Here is a 16,827-nt window from a genome sequence, read left to right on the forward strand (position 1 = left end):
AGAAGTTGACGCTATTTGTCTTTGTCGTTCTCACGGATTCTGATCGTACTTTTAATTTTAGCAATTCTTACTTCAATGTTCGAGGAAACCATACAAGTTAAATTCTACACGCTGGATTCGCATTCCACTTTTATCTCAGGTGAGTTTGTACATTGATTACATAAATTGACATAAAAGTTATAAATTAAATAAAATATTATTATATTATTATTTTTTAATATTATTATTATTTTGAAATTTAAAAAAATTAAATTATTTATTATATTTTATATATAAATTTAGAAAAAATATAATAATTAGATAAAACGAGATAAGTTGAGATTAATTCTAAGGACAGGTTTGGATAATGATATGAAAATTTTTTAGTTTTAGGTGAAAGTTTAAAAATGTTATTTTTTTAGATTATTATTGTTTTGAGATTTGAAAAAATTGAATTGAAATTTAAAAAAGTTGAATTGTTTATTATATTTTATGTGAAAATTAGAAAAATAGTATTTCTATAGTTACCGAACAATTCATCCAAAAAGTGTTCTGAATAGTCTATTTCATTTTTTTTATTTTTTTTCTTTTTTATGCATTTTTTTAATCATTGTAAATATTTAAAAAAATAAAAAACCCATAACATTATTTAAAAACACTTTCTTTATCATTAAATAAAACAAAAAAAATATATATTCGAGCCACTGATTCAGGACAAATAGCATTTTTATTTAAAAAAAATTATAATAATAAAATAAAATAAAAATTTTATATCTCATTCCATTTACTATACCTGACCTCTATAGGGAGCCTTATTATTATTTTGTGTTCTTATCGTTCACAATCTTTATATATCTATTGTATTTTATTTTAATTTTATTATTATATTGAGGTGATTATCAATCTTCGTATACTTACTATTTGAATAAATAATTATGTAAAACATATTATATCAAATGCTGTAATATTTTTATAATCTTTCTTATTATTTATTTAATTTTCTTGAAAAGTATTAAATATTGTTCCATCTTTCCTCCGTTATATACTAGAATTCGGATAACTATTTTTAAAAAATATTTGGCCCATAGCATTTTTTTAAAATTTCTAACGTTAATTTGGCACAGCATTATTATGGGCAGTTTAGAGTTGTGTTATGAGTCTTAAAAATGATTTAAATATTAAAATTTTTTAATAAAAAAATTAAATTATTTAGATATTACGTATTAAAGTATTTTTTAATTTCAAATAAAGACCTATTTAGGATTATGGTAGGTGTCTTAAAAAATGCTTAAATAATCTTAAATGTTCTTTAATGATAAAATTATATCGTTTAGGTGTTACATATTAGAGTATTAGTAGTGGGCTAGCTAAAGTTGAATTTTAGTTAAATAATAACTAAAGTGTCAAATAAAGTGCAATAATTGGCTCAATAAATGAATAATATTTTTAACTTCAAATCATATGGGTGGCCAAATTTGTTGAACTAAAGGGACTGGTAAAATATTATTTTTAGACTAAAAAATGATCTTCCCAAACACCAGGATTCAGTTTGATTCTTCTCTATTTGATTCTTCTATGCTTAGATGAGGCAATTTTATTTTCTTTTACTACTTCTTTGTTTGGTTGCTGGGTAAGATATCGGTGTGATTTTTTTTTTTTAAGTGGGCTGCGATTTTTTTTCTTTCTATGGGTTGCGATTTTTTTTCTTGATTCAGAGTGATTTTGTTTACAATTTGTTTATTGGTATTTTTCCTATTAGATATCATTTGATTTTGTCATTTTCTAATTTGAAAGTTAAAACTCAATATGTTAATATAATATTGAAATATTTGTTGAGTCTATTATTTAGTATAATAAAAAGTGACTAGTTAAAATTTATAAAAGTAAATTTTCTAATCAAATTTTAGATAAAGTTTATTAAGGCAACTACTAGCGATTTTAAAGCACTTTTAACTTCAAATAAACTAAAAAATACATTTGAAGAAAACTCTGGATAATGCAGAAAGTAATTCAAATTTTTAAAAAAATTATCAATAGACGAAAATACCCATACAATTTTAAGATAATTATAACTTTTAAACTTTTAATAATATGATCATAATTTTTAAAATTCAAATAATTGTAATTTCTATCTCAGAAAACATTTTTTTTTAATTTTTTTTTCTAAACAAACGTAATATATTTGAAAGTGTTTTAAATATATAATTACTAAACGGTAAATAAATTTTTAATAGTAAAACTTATTACTTAAGTTATAAGTTATAAGTTCTACAATTATAAACTATATTTCCTACTGTAATACCAAATATGTAGTAAGTTAAAAAATACATTTGAAGTAAATATTTATTTTAATATTTTTTCAAATGTATTTTTTTAATAATGCGAAACATAATTCAAATTTTAAAAAAATTATCAAACAAAAATACTTATACAACTTTTATACTTTTAAAAATATAATCACAATGTTTAAAAAATAAATATTGGTCGTTTCTATATTATAAAATATTTTTTTAATTTATTTTCAAACAAATATAATATTTTTAAAGTGTTTTAAATACATGATAAGAATTTCTAATTTTCTAAGCAGTGTGAGCCTGACAATTTCTCCCGGCCTTCCGAAACCCAATCGGCAATCGTATGCACAGTAAAAAACATGGCCTCGAAGGATGGAGTGAGTGAAGCGGAAGAGTTTGTGTACAGGATTAGCACCATTAAGGAATGGGAAGAGTTGCAGAAAACTGGTTCTCTGTACGGCGGAGAACTTGACAAGTCTTCTGGTTTCATCCATCTCAGCAAACGCCATCAGGTACTCAATTTTGATGCCAGATTTTCTCTTTGAGAAGTCGCCTTTTCTCAAACTATACTTTTCCTATTAAAGTGTTGAATAAAAGTAGATGATAAACATTTCATGAAATGAGTTTGAATTTTACTTTTGTTAATAATCTTCCCATTTAAACCAAAACGCTTATTTTGAATCAGAGGAAAATACATATTCTTTTCCTAGGAGAAGGGCTTCACGCTGTCTATATATCTGTACCCTAGTCTCACGGTTTGGCTATGAAAGATCAGAGGAAAATGAAAGAAAATTCTTTAATTAGTCCGTGGCTGGTTTATTTGTAATGTGCAGGTACAGTCAACATTGCAGAATTTTTTCTTGAACACTAAGGAGGAGTTGTACTTGCTTCAAATTGATGCTAAGACGGTACGTGCATAAACTTCAGTGTATACAAATGGAAATGAACCATAGAGGCAATATAGAGTCCTTGTTTTCTTTGAGTGATGCATAGTCTGTGTGCTCATGTTATGCGGATGTCATGCCATCGGAAGTGTAGAAAGTAAAGAAGCTATTATTAACCAGTTTGGTTTTAGAAATGTGAGACTGTAATTACACACATCAGATCAGATTGTAGTCACAAGATGGATAGTTAATAATAACATTATCGGGTCCAAAACCCCTTTTGCGATTTAAGATGATGTCCCAACAGGTTATATGTCCGACTTAGACACCCTCTGGGTATACCTCTCCCCAACACCCAATCATGAGAGGTAGTGGCAAACCAAATGGTTTGCCCATAGGCCCAAATGAGGGTTTTAATTTAACCTGTTGGGCTAGTTGGTTTGTTTTTCATTTAGCCTCTGCATTGTTGAATGCAGATAATTTAAATAGTTAGATGGTTTGGAGTGTGCTTTGAAGGCACGAGCTGGAAGGGATTGGGTCTAGGTTCCTTTCTCAATAAATTTTCAATTTCAAATTTTGATCAACTATGTGTCATCAGTTTATGGAATCTCTAAGTAATCTGAGCTATGGTCATGTTATTGTATGCTTGAAGTGGAACGTGTAATTAGGCTATCGGAGGACATTTTTATGTCCCTGGAAGTATGTATCCTACCTGTAGTAGACCTTAAAAAGAGGAAGACATAACATGGAATTTGAAGAATTGGATAATGATCAAGATTTGTGGAACTCAACGACTCTATGGTGGAGACCATAAATGTTCTATGGAAGCTAATTTTATCCTTTGTTGGGATTGGTTTGGATTTTGTAATTGGTTAGATTTTTTTTTCTTTCTTCTGAAAGCCTAATCCCAATGTCTGACGATCTATGGCGGCCTTTTTTATGTGCACATTGTTGTAGCTTGGTGATGGATTGGTATATGAAGTTGTGGATGGTTCCAATAGCTTCCCTCATTTTTATGGCCCATCCCGAAGTTTCAGTCCTCTCCCCTCACATGCGGTCATGAAAGCAGAGAAGCTGTCTCTGTCAGGTGGCCAGTTCATATGTAGTTTGCTGGAGTAAGCAGTTCTGCTAACTTCCTACCATCATTTATTTATGTTTTGTGCCGAGTATAGAGGCTTCGAGTTCAGGGATTCATGTTAAAACTGTTGTGTATTTCTGCGACTGGTTACCGAATGTAATAGTTGGTGAGACTTCAAGTAGCAGTTGAACTCGAAGTTCCACTATTGTGCCACATCGTGTAACGACTCTTGATACACTATTATTTAACAAGGATAAATTAATATGTATTAAATTTCTTCCCTATTTCTTTCCATCTTCCTATCATAATTTGAATCTCTCTCTTTCAGTTTTCTTCCTTTGATGGTTTTTGCTTTAATTACTCTATAGGTGGCTGAACCATTTATTGTGTGGACCTTACAATTAAACTTCCAAATTTGCTTAATCTCTTTCTGAATTCCATCAGGGAATATCCGACAGAATCCTTCACAAATTTCTGTGCTGCTCGCACAATTTATCCCATGATAGAATAGTTCTTACTCATTATGTAAATTATTCTCATTAGAGACTGATAAAAAGAGATGTCAATTACCAGTTTGTGACTGATATCGAAAACTCCCTTAAATGATACCTTGCAGGAAAGAGATCTCTCTCTTCCAAGATCTACACCAATAACTTTACTTGGATTTAAGAAATTGGACCGTTTATAAACTCAAAGAACAGTCATTTATTTACCCAGATGGCTGCGTTTTCACTCTCTGCAACAAGATGTAGGTTCAATCTTCTGCATAAAGCAAGTGCCTTGGAATGATTTGAAGTAACCGAGTTGTATCTGCTTCTCTCAGTTAGTGATGAGTGTTATTATTTGAAACAATTATCGATAGCATGATTTTGGATAATCATCTTCTCATTGGTCTTGTACTGTGCTTGCTTTGTTTTAATTTGTCACCGGGAGATAGCGGTTTGAAATGGTTTAAATGTCTACGAGATGTAATGGGGCCAGCATGTCTGCTCTTGCATATTTGTGCAACTCGTTGACAAAATGAGAGGGAGATGCAATGGGTGGTTGAGAATGGTTATCGGGTCTGTGAATTTGGTGAGGGGTTTTATCAGAAACAGAGACATAAATGTGGACAGCATGTCTGCTCTTGCATTATTGTTATTGGATATGTGAACTCTTGTTGACTGCCGAGTGCTGAGAACAATCTACACACAATTTGTGAAAGTTGCTTTGCTAGCCCTTTCAATGAAATTTTACCACGTCGAGAAGATTCAAAATTTCATTTTTCTTTTTTAGCTAGCTTCTGTTGAAAGTAGTGGGGGTCTGTTGATTAGCCTATACTGTCAGGCAAATGTGTATGGCCACCCGATGTCTAATTCATCTTGTAGCGTGAAGCCTCCTAGGGAAAGCTTTCGTCTTTTGATTATCTGGCTTACAAACAGTGGAAATCTGAGGCCAGACCAACTTGATTTGAATAGTAGATTGAGTTGAGATGAAAATTTAAAATATTATTTTTTAATATTATAATTATTTTGAGATTTAAAAAAATTAAATTGAGATTTGAAAAAATTGAATTGTTTATTATATTTTATGTTAAAAGTTGAGAAAGTTGTAATGAGTAGATGAGATGAATTGAATTGAATTGAGTTGAATTGAGTTGACTTAACTTGACTAAAAACAGCCTAAAGCTAGGACCAAGGGGCATGAAAAAAACAAGAGAGGGGAACAAAGTGAGAGTATCGCTCTAAAGTATCAACTCTCACTTTTTGTCCTCCTGGCAATTATTGTTAAATATAAAACAATTTTTAAAAAGATCTTTAATAATCTATACTCTACAATATTGAATCTGATAAAGTTAGATAAAATAAGTTATTGTAGGGCTATACACAATTATATTGTAGGTAAGAACTTTTAATCCTTTCAATACTCAAATAGATTTATTAGATATTATAAAAATTAGAGATATTCGTGTCACATTATAACTCATTAATTAATTTAATTTAGACAGTATGAACCCATAAGAAGTATGAGTGTGTGAGACATTTCATGGAATTAAATTCTTACATTTATTACTTGAGGCGATGTAAATCTCGATCATTCCTATCTTTTTGATAAAACACTTGCATGTTTGGCCACTACAAGAATTCTCGAAACTTTAAATTTTTATATTTTTCAGCTAATTATTATAATTTTTACAAACTCTAAAATAAGACATGAAAATTAATATAACTTTTATAAATTTCAAAATAAAAATTATATTCTAATAATTTTTTATTTTATAATATTTTTACTCAATTTTTTCTCTTTAAATCACGAGACATTTCAAGTGTCTAAACATGACCTTAGCATCCAGATAATCAACAGCCAAGCCAAGCTGTCCAGCCATGTCAATCTTTCAAGCATCCTAGTTTTGAAACTGTAGCACTAGCTTCATCTTCAAATTCGTAAACATACCGATCTTTAATGACATTTCTATCTACTAGTAAGGGCGCTAAGTGCAAGGCACGTATACCCAGTTGGAAGAATAAAAATGCCCTACTAGAATATAAAACCCTTCATTGAATTTGCTGAAGCCAACAACAAGAGCAATTCGTCCAAAACAGTGCCAAAAGTAATTAAAATCTTCTAAACGGAAGAATACATTGTCGTCCCATAACAACATGCATGAAAACTCGGGGAAGATCTACACTTCTCCAGTGTAACATTAGCGTATTCAAGCTCTGCTCCAGTGTAAAGTTTTGTTCTCGCAGGGAAATTGCCTTTCATAGAGATGCTTCTTCTCCATTTTTTCTCAGTTCTGGTATGATAAACAGGAGGTATCTGCCTTGGACGATGGGGGGAGAGCTCAAAATTACAAGATTATGTTGGTTGATTAGATTTATTTTCTTTTAGATTATGCAAAAATATCATGATATTTTTAATCTAGATTTCAAGAGCAAAAAGAAAAAAAAAATAACTGAATAGTAAAACAATAATAGAGGAAGTGTAAGACTATCATTACCCATCGCGATATAAGAGCATCCACGTCCGGTTCCTTATCCTCATTCCTATAATTTAACTCAAAATCATATTTCTTTAAATTTATCTCTAAATTTCATTCATCTTCTAAAAACCTCATACATCCCATTCCGTATCCCTATCTCTATTCTATTAAATAATATTTCTCTATTTTTTTATTACTTTTTTCTCTCTTCCATTTACAATCTTAACTATGAACTCTTTTGTCTTATTATCTTTTTTTCAAATATCACTTTCTACTAAATATTTATATGATTTTGACTATCCAATACAGTATTTTTTTTTCAAACTAAAATTCGTATTATAAAAATAGTAATTTTTTATTTTTAGTTAGTGCATTTTCTAACGTGATGGGCCATTTTTTTTTATTTAGTACTCTTTTTTATTTAATACAAATCACAATATTATAAACATTGAAAATTCCCATCCGGATTCTAAAATTCCATGGACTAGAGTTGACATAAAATAAGATATTAGAGTTAACATAGGATAGATCTAGATAAAATATCAAAGAAATACAACTGAAAGTCGAAAATGCATAAAAGGAATCAATCAATGAATTATGAATACTACAAGTTGAAACACTCGGAGTACTTGCTAAGATTATGAAGTTCAATGAACTTCATCAAGTTTATTAAAAATAAAGTATCTATAGCACATACCAAAACACATATGCCTAAAAAAGAAGATGTAAATATTGAGATTCACAACAGATGTCTCATGGCCTCAAAAATCATCATGGAAATCATAACATTTCCATCTCTCCAAATAACAAATAACCAACTGAACCAGAATGGCTTTTCGAGCAAACGAACAATAGAAACTAGAAATACTCAGATCCGGGAGAGGCTGAGGGTTGAAAGAAAAAACTAGCAAACTGGACCGTTTGGTCTAGCACTGATTTCAAAATTTTAAAAACTGGTCAAAATGGGACCGTTTCGGTTTTTGGTTTTTTGGCACCGATTGCTTTGTTAATATGTATATAGTTATTTCTTAATATTTATATAAAATACTTTTTTATATATATTGAACCTTAATATAACATTTTAATATAAAAATTATAATTTTATATTTTAAAATTTTAATCTTAACATGAACATTTGTTTGATCATATGTTATTAATATAAACTATATATAATTACATTTTATGGCCTAATATATTATAATATATATTCCTTTTGATCAATACATTACTATACATTTGATCATATATACTTGTATAAAAACGTGTATGTACCATCATATAATATTATATGATTATACTAATAGTATATCACTATATGATATATTTTCTATTAGTAGTGTTTTTTTTATATGATTTTATTAGCATATCACTATTAGTAATCCACTATATAAATAACCATATATAGTATTAAAACTTAGTATAGTATAGTATTTAATATTAGTATTATTGTTACTATTGGTATAGTCTATAGTTATTTAGTATTATAATATATATATATATATGGTATCATATCCAGTCACATAAAAAAGTGTGTCTAACCATCATATAATATATTATTAGTAGCATATAGTATTAGTAATTATACTATATTATCACTAACATATAGTATTAGTATAGTTGTATTTAGTAAACTATATGTATAAAAAAAAAAAAAATGGCCCAACAGGCCCAAAACCGAGCAGGCCAGAAAGCACTGTAGATTTAAAAAGCTCAGTTGCTCAAGACACTCAAATGACATCATTTTAGTGAACACCCAATAAAATAGAGACCAACTAATTGGAACGACGTTGTTTTTAAGGTAATAAACAACACTATTTCAACTCTAAAGAGGATGCGGTTTCAATGTTGTAAGGGTAAAAGTCAATAGAAATTCTACAATTGAATTTCTATCGGGCTGTTACACTATTAGCTTTTATATTAGTAAAAAAGTATGTATAACTCTTGTACGTGTAGAAATTGTTCTACACAGGGAATAGTTAAATCACCACGTGTAAGGTAATTACAAGTGTAGAGGGTGTTCTACACGGATCTTTTATAGCGGTGTTGTTCAAAGGTGTAATAGATTTCTATCTCCACCTGAAGGAGGTTGAATAGTAAATTTGGAAATTCTCAAGAGGTAACTTGAGGTGAGGACGTAGGCAGTGGGGTCGAACCTCGTTAACATACTGAGTTTGCTTCTCTCTTATTCTTACTCTTTATATTTATTACTGTTTCGTATTTTATTTATATTTTATATTGTATATTTGATTTATAATTATTATTATTTTTAAATATAACTCAATTCACCCCTTTTTGTGTTAGTCATTTGGGTAACAAATATAATTATTATAGTATTTTTAATTATCTTGTATTTATTTTATTGTACCATTTTTTATTAGATCCTCTATTTTCGGATTAGGCTTATTTTAGCCATTTAAATGTGTTTTTTTCTCAGTTTTGGGCCCATCCCAGTTTGAGAACTCCACTTACGTATACGGTGCGTTTTGTGAAAATTAGGTTTATAGAGGTTTTTTTTTTTTTTCCTTCTCTCCTCATTCAATCCCGTGCCTCTCCCTTCCCTCATCCCTGCTGCCCTGCGCCGATTCCCAGTCTCCTCTCTCTAGTCTCTTCTTCTTCTTCTTGAATCTTCACTCTTTAGACTTCGGTTTCTTCCTCACAGTCACTTCCGTGCCTCATTGCCCTGGTGCATCTTGGTGGGTCTTCCACGCACAGCCCTCGCCGACGCCGTGAACCTCCCCTCATGCAGCCCCTCTCACAGACCCACAGTAATTTTTCTCCATTTTCTCTTTCATTTCACTTATCTAAGTTATTTGAAATTATTTTGAAATAATGAAACTTGCTAGTATTATGAATTCAAAATTTAGGATTTTTGTGTTATTAGGGTTGTTGTCTGTTGAATCCGAAATTTAGGATTTGTGTTATTAGGATTGTTGAATCCAAAATTTAGGATTTTTGTAATTGTGTTTGTATAAAATGGTTTTGATCATTTAAAAAAAATTAATAATAATTATAAATAATGTGGATGCTAGTATTGATAATATTAATATTTTTTATAATATTAATATGTGCGGCTTGAATAATATTAATATGTTTTATAAATTGCTTGGTCTATTATTTTATAAAGTGTGTGATTGCTTTGTCTATTAATATGTTTTTACATAGCAGATTTTTTTTTTATAAAGCAGATTTTTGATAGCAGAATTTTTTTACGTAGCAGTTTTTTTTTTTTTTTTTTTGTAGAATAGATTTTTGTAAATAGTAATAGATTTTTAATAAAACAGAATTTTTAAATCAATTTTTTTTTAAACAGAATTATTTATGACAAATTTGTATGTTAATAAAATCGGAATACCATACCAATCCGGACCGGAAACCGGTAAAACCGGAATACCGGTTTATGAAGGAAATTGGTGCGTAATCGATTTTTAAAAATCAAAATTGGTATCTACCGGTTTGGTCTTAGATTTTATCCAAAACGAGACCGAACCGGACTAGTTACACCCTAACTAAGGTCCCCAACAAATCGATTGAAGGACAAGGTTCCTCACTTCGGCTTGAGGAGAGCGAGAGAAAGGGGGATCGAAAATTAGACCTTCGGATGAGAGAGAGAGAGAGAGAGAGAGAGAGAGAGAGAGAGAGAGAGAGAGAGAGAGAGAGAGAGAGAGAGAGAGAGAGAGAGAGAGAGAGAGAGAGAGAGAGAGAGAGAGAGAGAGAGAGAGAGAGAGAGAGAGAGAGAGAGAGAGAGAGAGAGAAATTCTTGTAATTCGATTTTTTTGCTACAATGAATTCTAGTTTACATTCTATAAAATTCATTTGTGTCAAGCAATGGTTGTGTGGTGTAAAATCTTTATTTACACCGCATCCAATTCCTAGTGGACCCCTTTGTAAATTATTTCGTTACTCTCGGAGTTTCAGGATTGTCCAGTTCAAATTCTAGACAGATAGGATGTTTCGGCCGCTTTTTGGTATTTTGGCCGGCCGAAATTAATGCCTCTGGTACGAGTAAAAGGGTATTATTTGTAAATTTTTTGAACAGCTTTGCTACATGCAACCGAGACGCGAAACCATGGGGAATCGGCTGACACATCAGCCGATGTATTTAAAAAAAACAAACATAACACAGATGAAAATATTAGAAGCTAGATCGCGTTTGGGTTTGGGGAGATGAAAAACACTGTGATTTTGGGTCTGGAAGAAAGATCGCGTATGGGTCTGGGGGGAAAGATTCAGATTTCAGAAATGTTTTTGGACATGTGATTATCATGTCGCATCTGGGGGGAAGAAAAACACTGTGATTTTGGATTTGGAAGAAAGAATAGATCACTGCCGTCATTGTCGGCTTTCCGATCTGGAAGAGCTCTTCGACGTCGTCTTCGTGTGGGTTAATGCCTGCCAGAAGATAGAGTGCATCATCACGCGGGGGTCCTTCAAGGTTGAGAGAAAATGGGGATGAGTATGGGTAACCTGAAAGGCCTAGGAGAACAAGCAACAAAGCTGCAAAGTATTTGATGGGTTTTGCTTGTATTGACATTTGGGTTTCTGGGGGTTTGAGTTTTGGTGGGTGTGTTTGGTTTTTTGGATCTGACATATGGGTTTTGCTGATATTGAGGGAAATTTAATTAATTTTTCTAGTATATCAGTGATAAGAATATATGATCTAAAAGGGTTCGCACAAACGAACATGAAGAAATTACTTGTCCTTCATCTTCATAGCTTAGGGTTCGCGGCTTCTTCTTCTCATCTTCTTCTTCGCATCTTCCAAACAGAGTCCTAAATAGTAATTAATTCTTTTGTTCTCAATTCTAATGTTTTTTTTCCACCTCAAAATCAATCGGAAAATCAGCCCTTTCTTTCACCTGAAGAATGCAAAGTTAAAAAAGTTTGTTTAAAAAAAAAAAAAAAAAACTTAATACTTGCCCGAATTTCATTAATCCAAATTTGGAAACTCAACTTTAAGATGGGAAATGCTATTTCCCAACCAATAATTTTTAAGTTTCACACATAGGAATAGATCTAGATTGAGAATGGTTTATTGGAGTAGCGCAGTGGTATCACATTGATTGGGAGTTCACCTGAAAGAAAGAAAATAGAGTCATTATAAAGCAGCAATCGCATCTACCGCTCACACCTCATGAAGCAACACCTGATCAAAGAGCCAAACTTCTGAAAATCCACGAACCAACTAGTTTAGAGAGGGAAGATGGAAGGGAGGTCTGGAAATGGGGGAAATGGGGCTTTCGAGTGGCAAGGTGGTAGATGGAGGGAAGATGGAGAAAAAAATCTGAAAAGAAATGAAAATGGGAAGGCAGTGAAAAGATTAAACAAGATGGAAAAAAACTTTGAAATAAAATGAAAAGATGAACACGGAGGAAAGAAGAAACAAAAACTCTATTTGCACCCGGCGTGGGGAACCCCCTGCGTACCCGGCCCTCCACGTGGACAAATTGAAAACGGCGCGTTTTATATTTAATGAGTGGGTCTCCTTCTTTATTTGTAAGCTTTCATTTTCACAAGCGGGTCTTCTTCTCATCTTCTTCGAGCAAGACGAACACGGGTACTTCTCATCTCCTTCTTCTCATCTTCTTCTCATATCCTAAAGAGCAGTATGTGGTTGCATGCCCTAAAGAGCAGATTCGGTGATGTTGGGTCTTCTTCTCATCTTCTCAGTGTCCTTTTTCTCATACACAAATTTTGAAGAAAAATGATTAAGTTGGGCTTTGATGATAAAGCAAACTGCAAATGTATCGAAATCACTTCAACCCATTTGAAGAAGCATGTTTGTCATGGCAGCTAAATCCTGTTTAAGATATCATTCCTAATCTGATCGGTTTAGCATGCACAAGAAACTAAATCCAAAAGGAAAATTCTAGTGAGCCTAACAACCAGATTAGATGGAAGATTTGGGGATAGTTGAGGAAAAAAAGAAAGGAGCTTTTAAATTAGTCTGAGAACGGCTGTATTGGTAGAACTAGACAAGTTTCCTCCCATTTTTTCTACACATCCAAACAAGAGAAATAAAGTTGACTTCCCCAACCCTATCCTGTCGTCTCTACTCTTCAACTCCCAATCATAGTGTGAATTGAAAGAGAGAAAACAGGAAGCAAGGTTTCAGAGATTGGATTCGTGTTTTGCGAGCCACAGATCTCTCTTACCGATTTTGAGATTTTGCAAGCGACGATCTCTCTCAAAAGCAAGGTTTTTGACTTCGGTTTTCTCTCATTTGTGTTTTTGTATTTTTTTTTAATATATCGACATGACGTCAGCCAATTCTTCCAAAGGTACCCAACCCCGTGTACCTGTAGCAATTTCCAAGAAGAAAACGGTGTCATTTACATTTTGCCACGTGAGAAGTGGTTTCCCCACGGTTCCCATGGCCGGTTTCCTATAGACTTTTTCTTTTTTAAAACCATCCCAACGTTTTGGAATTTCCCGTCCATCTTTGAAACCCTTCGTTCTTCCTTTTTTTCACACAGCCGCCGCTCCTCGCCAATCACTCTCTTCTCTCTCTCCCTCTCTCCCTCGGTCTCTCGGTCTCTCTTCTTCGTGATCTTTTTTTTTTTTTTTTTCGTTGGACGTCTCACCCTGACGCCCTTAGTCCCCGGTTTCCGTAGCTGACGCCGGTAAGTCTCTCTCTTTCTGTGTCTCCGCCAGTTCCTCTCATTCTCTCTCTTCACTGTGTCCCTCTCTCTCTCTCTCTCTCTCTCTCTCTCTCTCTCTCTCTCTCTCTTTTATATATATATATATCTCATTCAATCTCACTCTCTCTCCCTCTTCGTGTTCTGGCCGCCCCCTCTCCACGTCGCCCAGAACCTTCGCCACTCACGAAGTCGCATGAAGCCGCAGGTAAGCCCCTTAATCCTCGTATCTCTGTCTCGGTCTCCCTCTTTGCGTATACGGTTCTGACTGTCTATCTTTCAATAACTCTTTCGCTCTCTCCGTTCTAAGCCAGCCACCGTGACTAGTGGAGGCCGCTGCACCTTGTCCAGCCACATTGCCTCGCTCCGTCGAACCCTCTTTGCAGCCCCACCTTGCCCCTGAAATCCAGCCGACCATCACTTCGAGTTGGGTAAGATACTCTCTTGGTTTACCCATGTAATTGTCCTTTATTTTCATGGCTCAAAGGGTCATTGTTCTTCTAGAACCGGGGTTGTCTATGATTGTGTTTTTGTTTTGGAGTCGGGTGACTTAATGGCTTGGTTGAGGTATATGAAAATTTTTTAAGGTTGATTATAATGTCATGGTCGGAAGAGGGAATGTGTGTATTCAGTGGGTTGGTGTATTAAAAATGCCGGGATTTGTGAGATTTTTATAATGCTGAATTTGTAATGGGTTTTTATGAAATTCATATGTATGTAAAGATATGTGAGTCAAGGAGATAAAAAGAATCTGTTTGAGGTTATTGGGAATTAATATGAATTTGATATGGTATGTAAAGGAACCAAAGGTCAGAATTTTTCAGATTGTGCTTTTCTGCATAAATTTCCAGAACTTGAGTTGCGATCTGCACATGCTTAGATGAGTCAAATGGCATCAAAATGTTATGACTTTTGGATATAATTTAGTCTTAGATGTTAGGAGTATATCAATATAGATTTCGATATACTAAGGGCTTGTTTGGAAACACAAACCATCTCATAGCAGAATTTATCATATTTCCTTCCCAAACATCCAATCACACAAACACTTTTCAATTTCAAATCTTTAACTTTTTTCATATAATTTTTTTTTTTTTGATGTCGGGGAACCTCTTCAAGGCAAGGCCCTTTGGACCCACTTCTACAGAGTAAACTCTGGTCCCATGCACCGCACCTTCGGAAGTTTCCCTATACGGAACTGGTTTAATCGCTAGCTTTTCACCAGGGGGTGTGGCCCCAAAGGATTGTTTGCACCCATGAGGAGTTGAACCTTGGACCTTGAAGGGAGTGATACCCCAAGACCAAGGCTTTCACCACTTGGGCCAACCCCTTGGGGTTTTTTTATATAGTTATTACCTATTTATTACAAATTTTCCAAAATTTTAAACAAAACATAAAAAATAATACAACTTTTTTAAATTCTAAAAAAAAAAAAAATAATTATATTTTAATTTTATAATATTTTTATTAAACTTTCTTTCTTTTTTCCCAAAACCCAATAAAACATCTTAATTCAAATCATTTCACTACTATTCACAAACCATTTCACATTCACAAAATTCTCATCTCATCTTTTTCCACAAACATCCCCTAAGTATAAAGGGACAAAACTTTGGGAGCGAAGCTGGACAGTAATGTAACTCCAGAACTTGTTAAAAGGGATTATCATATGCTGCCCTTAAGAACTCTTTAAAAGATGAATATGGGACTATTTTTGTGGGAAAGAAGAGTATGACTTCTTCTTCTTTTTTTTTTTTTTTTCCTTTTGTGGAAAAGAAGAATATAGGACTAAATGATGATAAATTAAAGAATTGAGGGCAGATACTTCATATGAGGGTTTCGCTCTTTCTGTAACATGGTAGTGCTATGCTCAGATTATAAGGAGGCTAAGTGAACACTTGAGAACAACTGATGTAAGTGGTTTTGGTTAATCTGGGTGAAAACCTGATTTCATGAAAGTTTTTATATTAGTGTTCTGTGATTGTATTTACTCCATGGCATGTATGTTACTAAATGATGAACTAAGTTACTTTAATGCACATGAAATGTGCGACATGAGCCATTTTACAGAATGATGTTTACATGAATTGATGGTCGATGAATAAATGGATGTAATTGTTACAATAATGAAAACATATGCCATCATGATGAATGAATAAGACACATGCATTTGAATGTTTAAAATGATGAAATGATGAATAAAATGTCAACAAATACGTAAGGGCCTTAATGAATGGATGAATGTGCACCCATAGTGAAGGGTGTTTACATGAAGGTGTGATATTTTAATGAAATGTTGCCTCAATGGTAGTCGGTTGAAGGACATTTACGCGAAGCCATAGTTACTTTAGGAAGTTGAGGTTGCACAGGAGGACATTAATATGATGGTGTGATTAATATATGAATTAAATGATTTGGTTTACTTGGAAGAAGGACGTAATTCCTTTTTAAATGATTACTTGTTAACCCCTAGGGGTTGGCTCAAGTGGAAAACACTTTGGTCTTGGTTGTATGCTCCCTTCAAGGTCCAAGGTTCAAGGTTTGAATCTCACCGAGGGCAAAATAATCTCTAGGGTCCATTGGACTGGGAGATTTATCCCTCGAATTACCCTAGGTGCATTTGCGGGAAACTCCGTGTTAAGGGCCTGTTTCGGATGCTGTTTCGGGCACTTGGTGCCAATAAAAAACATCAAATGATTACTTGTTATTTGAAGTGCAAAAGTATCACCTTTGGCTTTATGAGATCGGGGTGTTACATTTAAATAATTCAATTGAGATTGAGAGAATAAAAAATTATTTTATCTTTTTAGTTGGAACTTTAGGCGGTTCCTTTAAAAGATAGCAAAAAAGATATTCCTAAAGTCAAGACCAGGAGGAATGTTTAAACCAATGCTTCCAAAGATTCAACGGTGGTTTACAATTATAGCTTCCATACCTTTGGTTTGCAATATTTTGCATCATCTCCCTGATAACTATTTAGTGAGAACTGAGAACC

At 33.0% G+C, this 16,827-nt stretch overlaps 2 protein-coding genes across 12 annotated transcripts in view; both read left to right on the forward strand.

Moving 5' to 3' along the window:
• The first annotated feature begins 2,548 nt into the window (after nucleotides 1–2,548).
• Nucleotides 2,549–4,519, forward strand: LOC122314719. Its single transcript, XM_043130279.1, has 3 exons — nucleotides 2,549–2,785; nucleotides 3,107–3,181; nucleotides 4,115–4,519. The coding sequence occupies exons 1-3, from the start codon at nucleotides 2,633–2,635 to the stop codon at nucleotides 4,274–4,276; spliced, it is 390 nt and encodes a 129-aa protein (XP_042986213.1). The 5' UTR covers nucleotides 2,549–2,632; the 3' UTR covers nucleotides 4,277–4,519.
• A 5,192-nt stretch (nucleotides 4,520–9,711) lies between these two features.
• The window catches only part of LOC122314712 (DEAD-box ATP-dependent RNA helicase 10-like), a 30,920-nt gene continuing 23,804 nt past the window's right edge, over nucleotides 9,712–16,827 (forward strand). For 5 of the 11 annotated variants that reach the window (XM_043130257.1, XM_043130260.1, XM_043130255.1 and 2 more), the window contains exon 1: nucleotides 9,714–9,962. Coding sequence is in view for 3 of the 11 variants with exons in the window: in XM_043130263.1 (XP_042986197.1) it covers nucleotides 9,938–9,962 (25 nt within the window). In the remaining 8 variants the exon portion in view is untranslated. Of the gene's footprint in view, nucleotides 9,963–10,900; nucleotides 13,818–14,004; nucleotides 14,041–14,142; nucleotides 14,264–16,827 lie in introns of those variants that run through there. The other 6 variants (XM_043130261.1, XM_043130256.1, XM_043130258.1 and 3 more) reach the window with 5 other exon arrangements.

This window comes from Carya illinoinensis, chromosome 7, assembly GCF_018687715.1.
Source record: "Carya illinoinensis cultivar Pawnee chromosome 7, C.illinoinensisPawnee_v1, whole genome shotgun sequence".
NCBI lineage: Eukaryota > Viridiplantae > Streptophyta > Magnoliopsida > Fagales > Juglandaceae > Carya > Carya illinoinensis.

Bases quoted from the DNA above. Each gene is read 5' to 3' on its own strand.
- LOC122314719 (XM_043130279.1), top strand. From the start codon at position 2,633: ATGGCCTCGAAGGATGGAGTGAGTGAAGCGGAAGAGTTTGTGTACAGG. The intron at 2,786-3,106 runs GTACTCAATTTT...TGTAATGTGCAG, and splicing joins ATCTCAGCAAACGCCATCAG to GTACAGTCAACATTGCAGAA. The intron at 3,182-4,114 runs GTACGTGCATAA...ACATTGTTGTAG, and splicing joins TTCAAATTGATGCTAAGACG to CTTGGTGATGGATTGGTATA.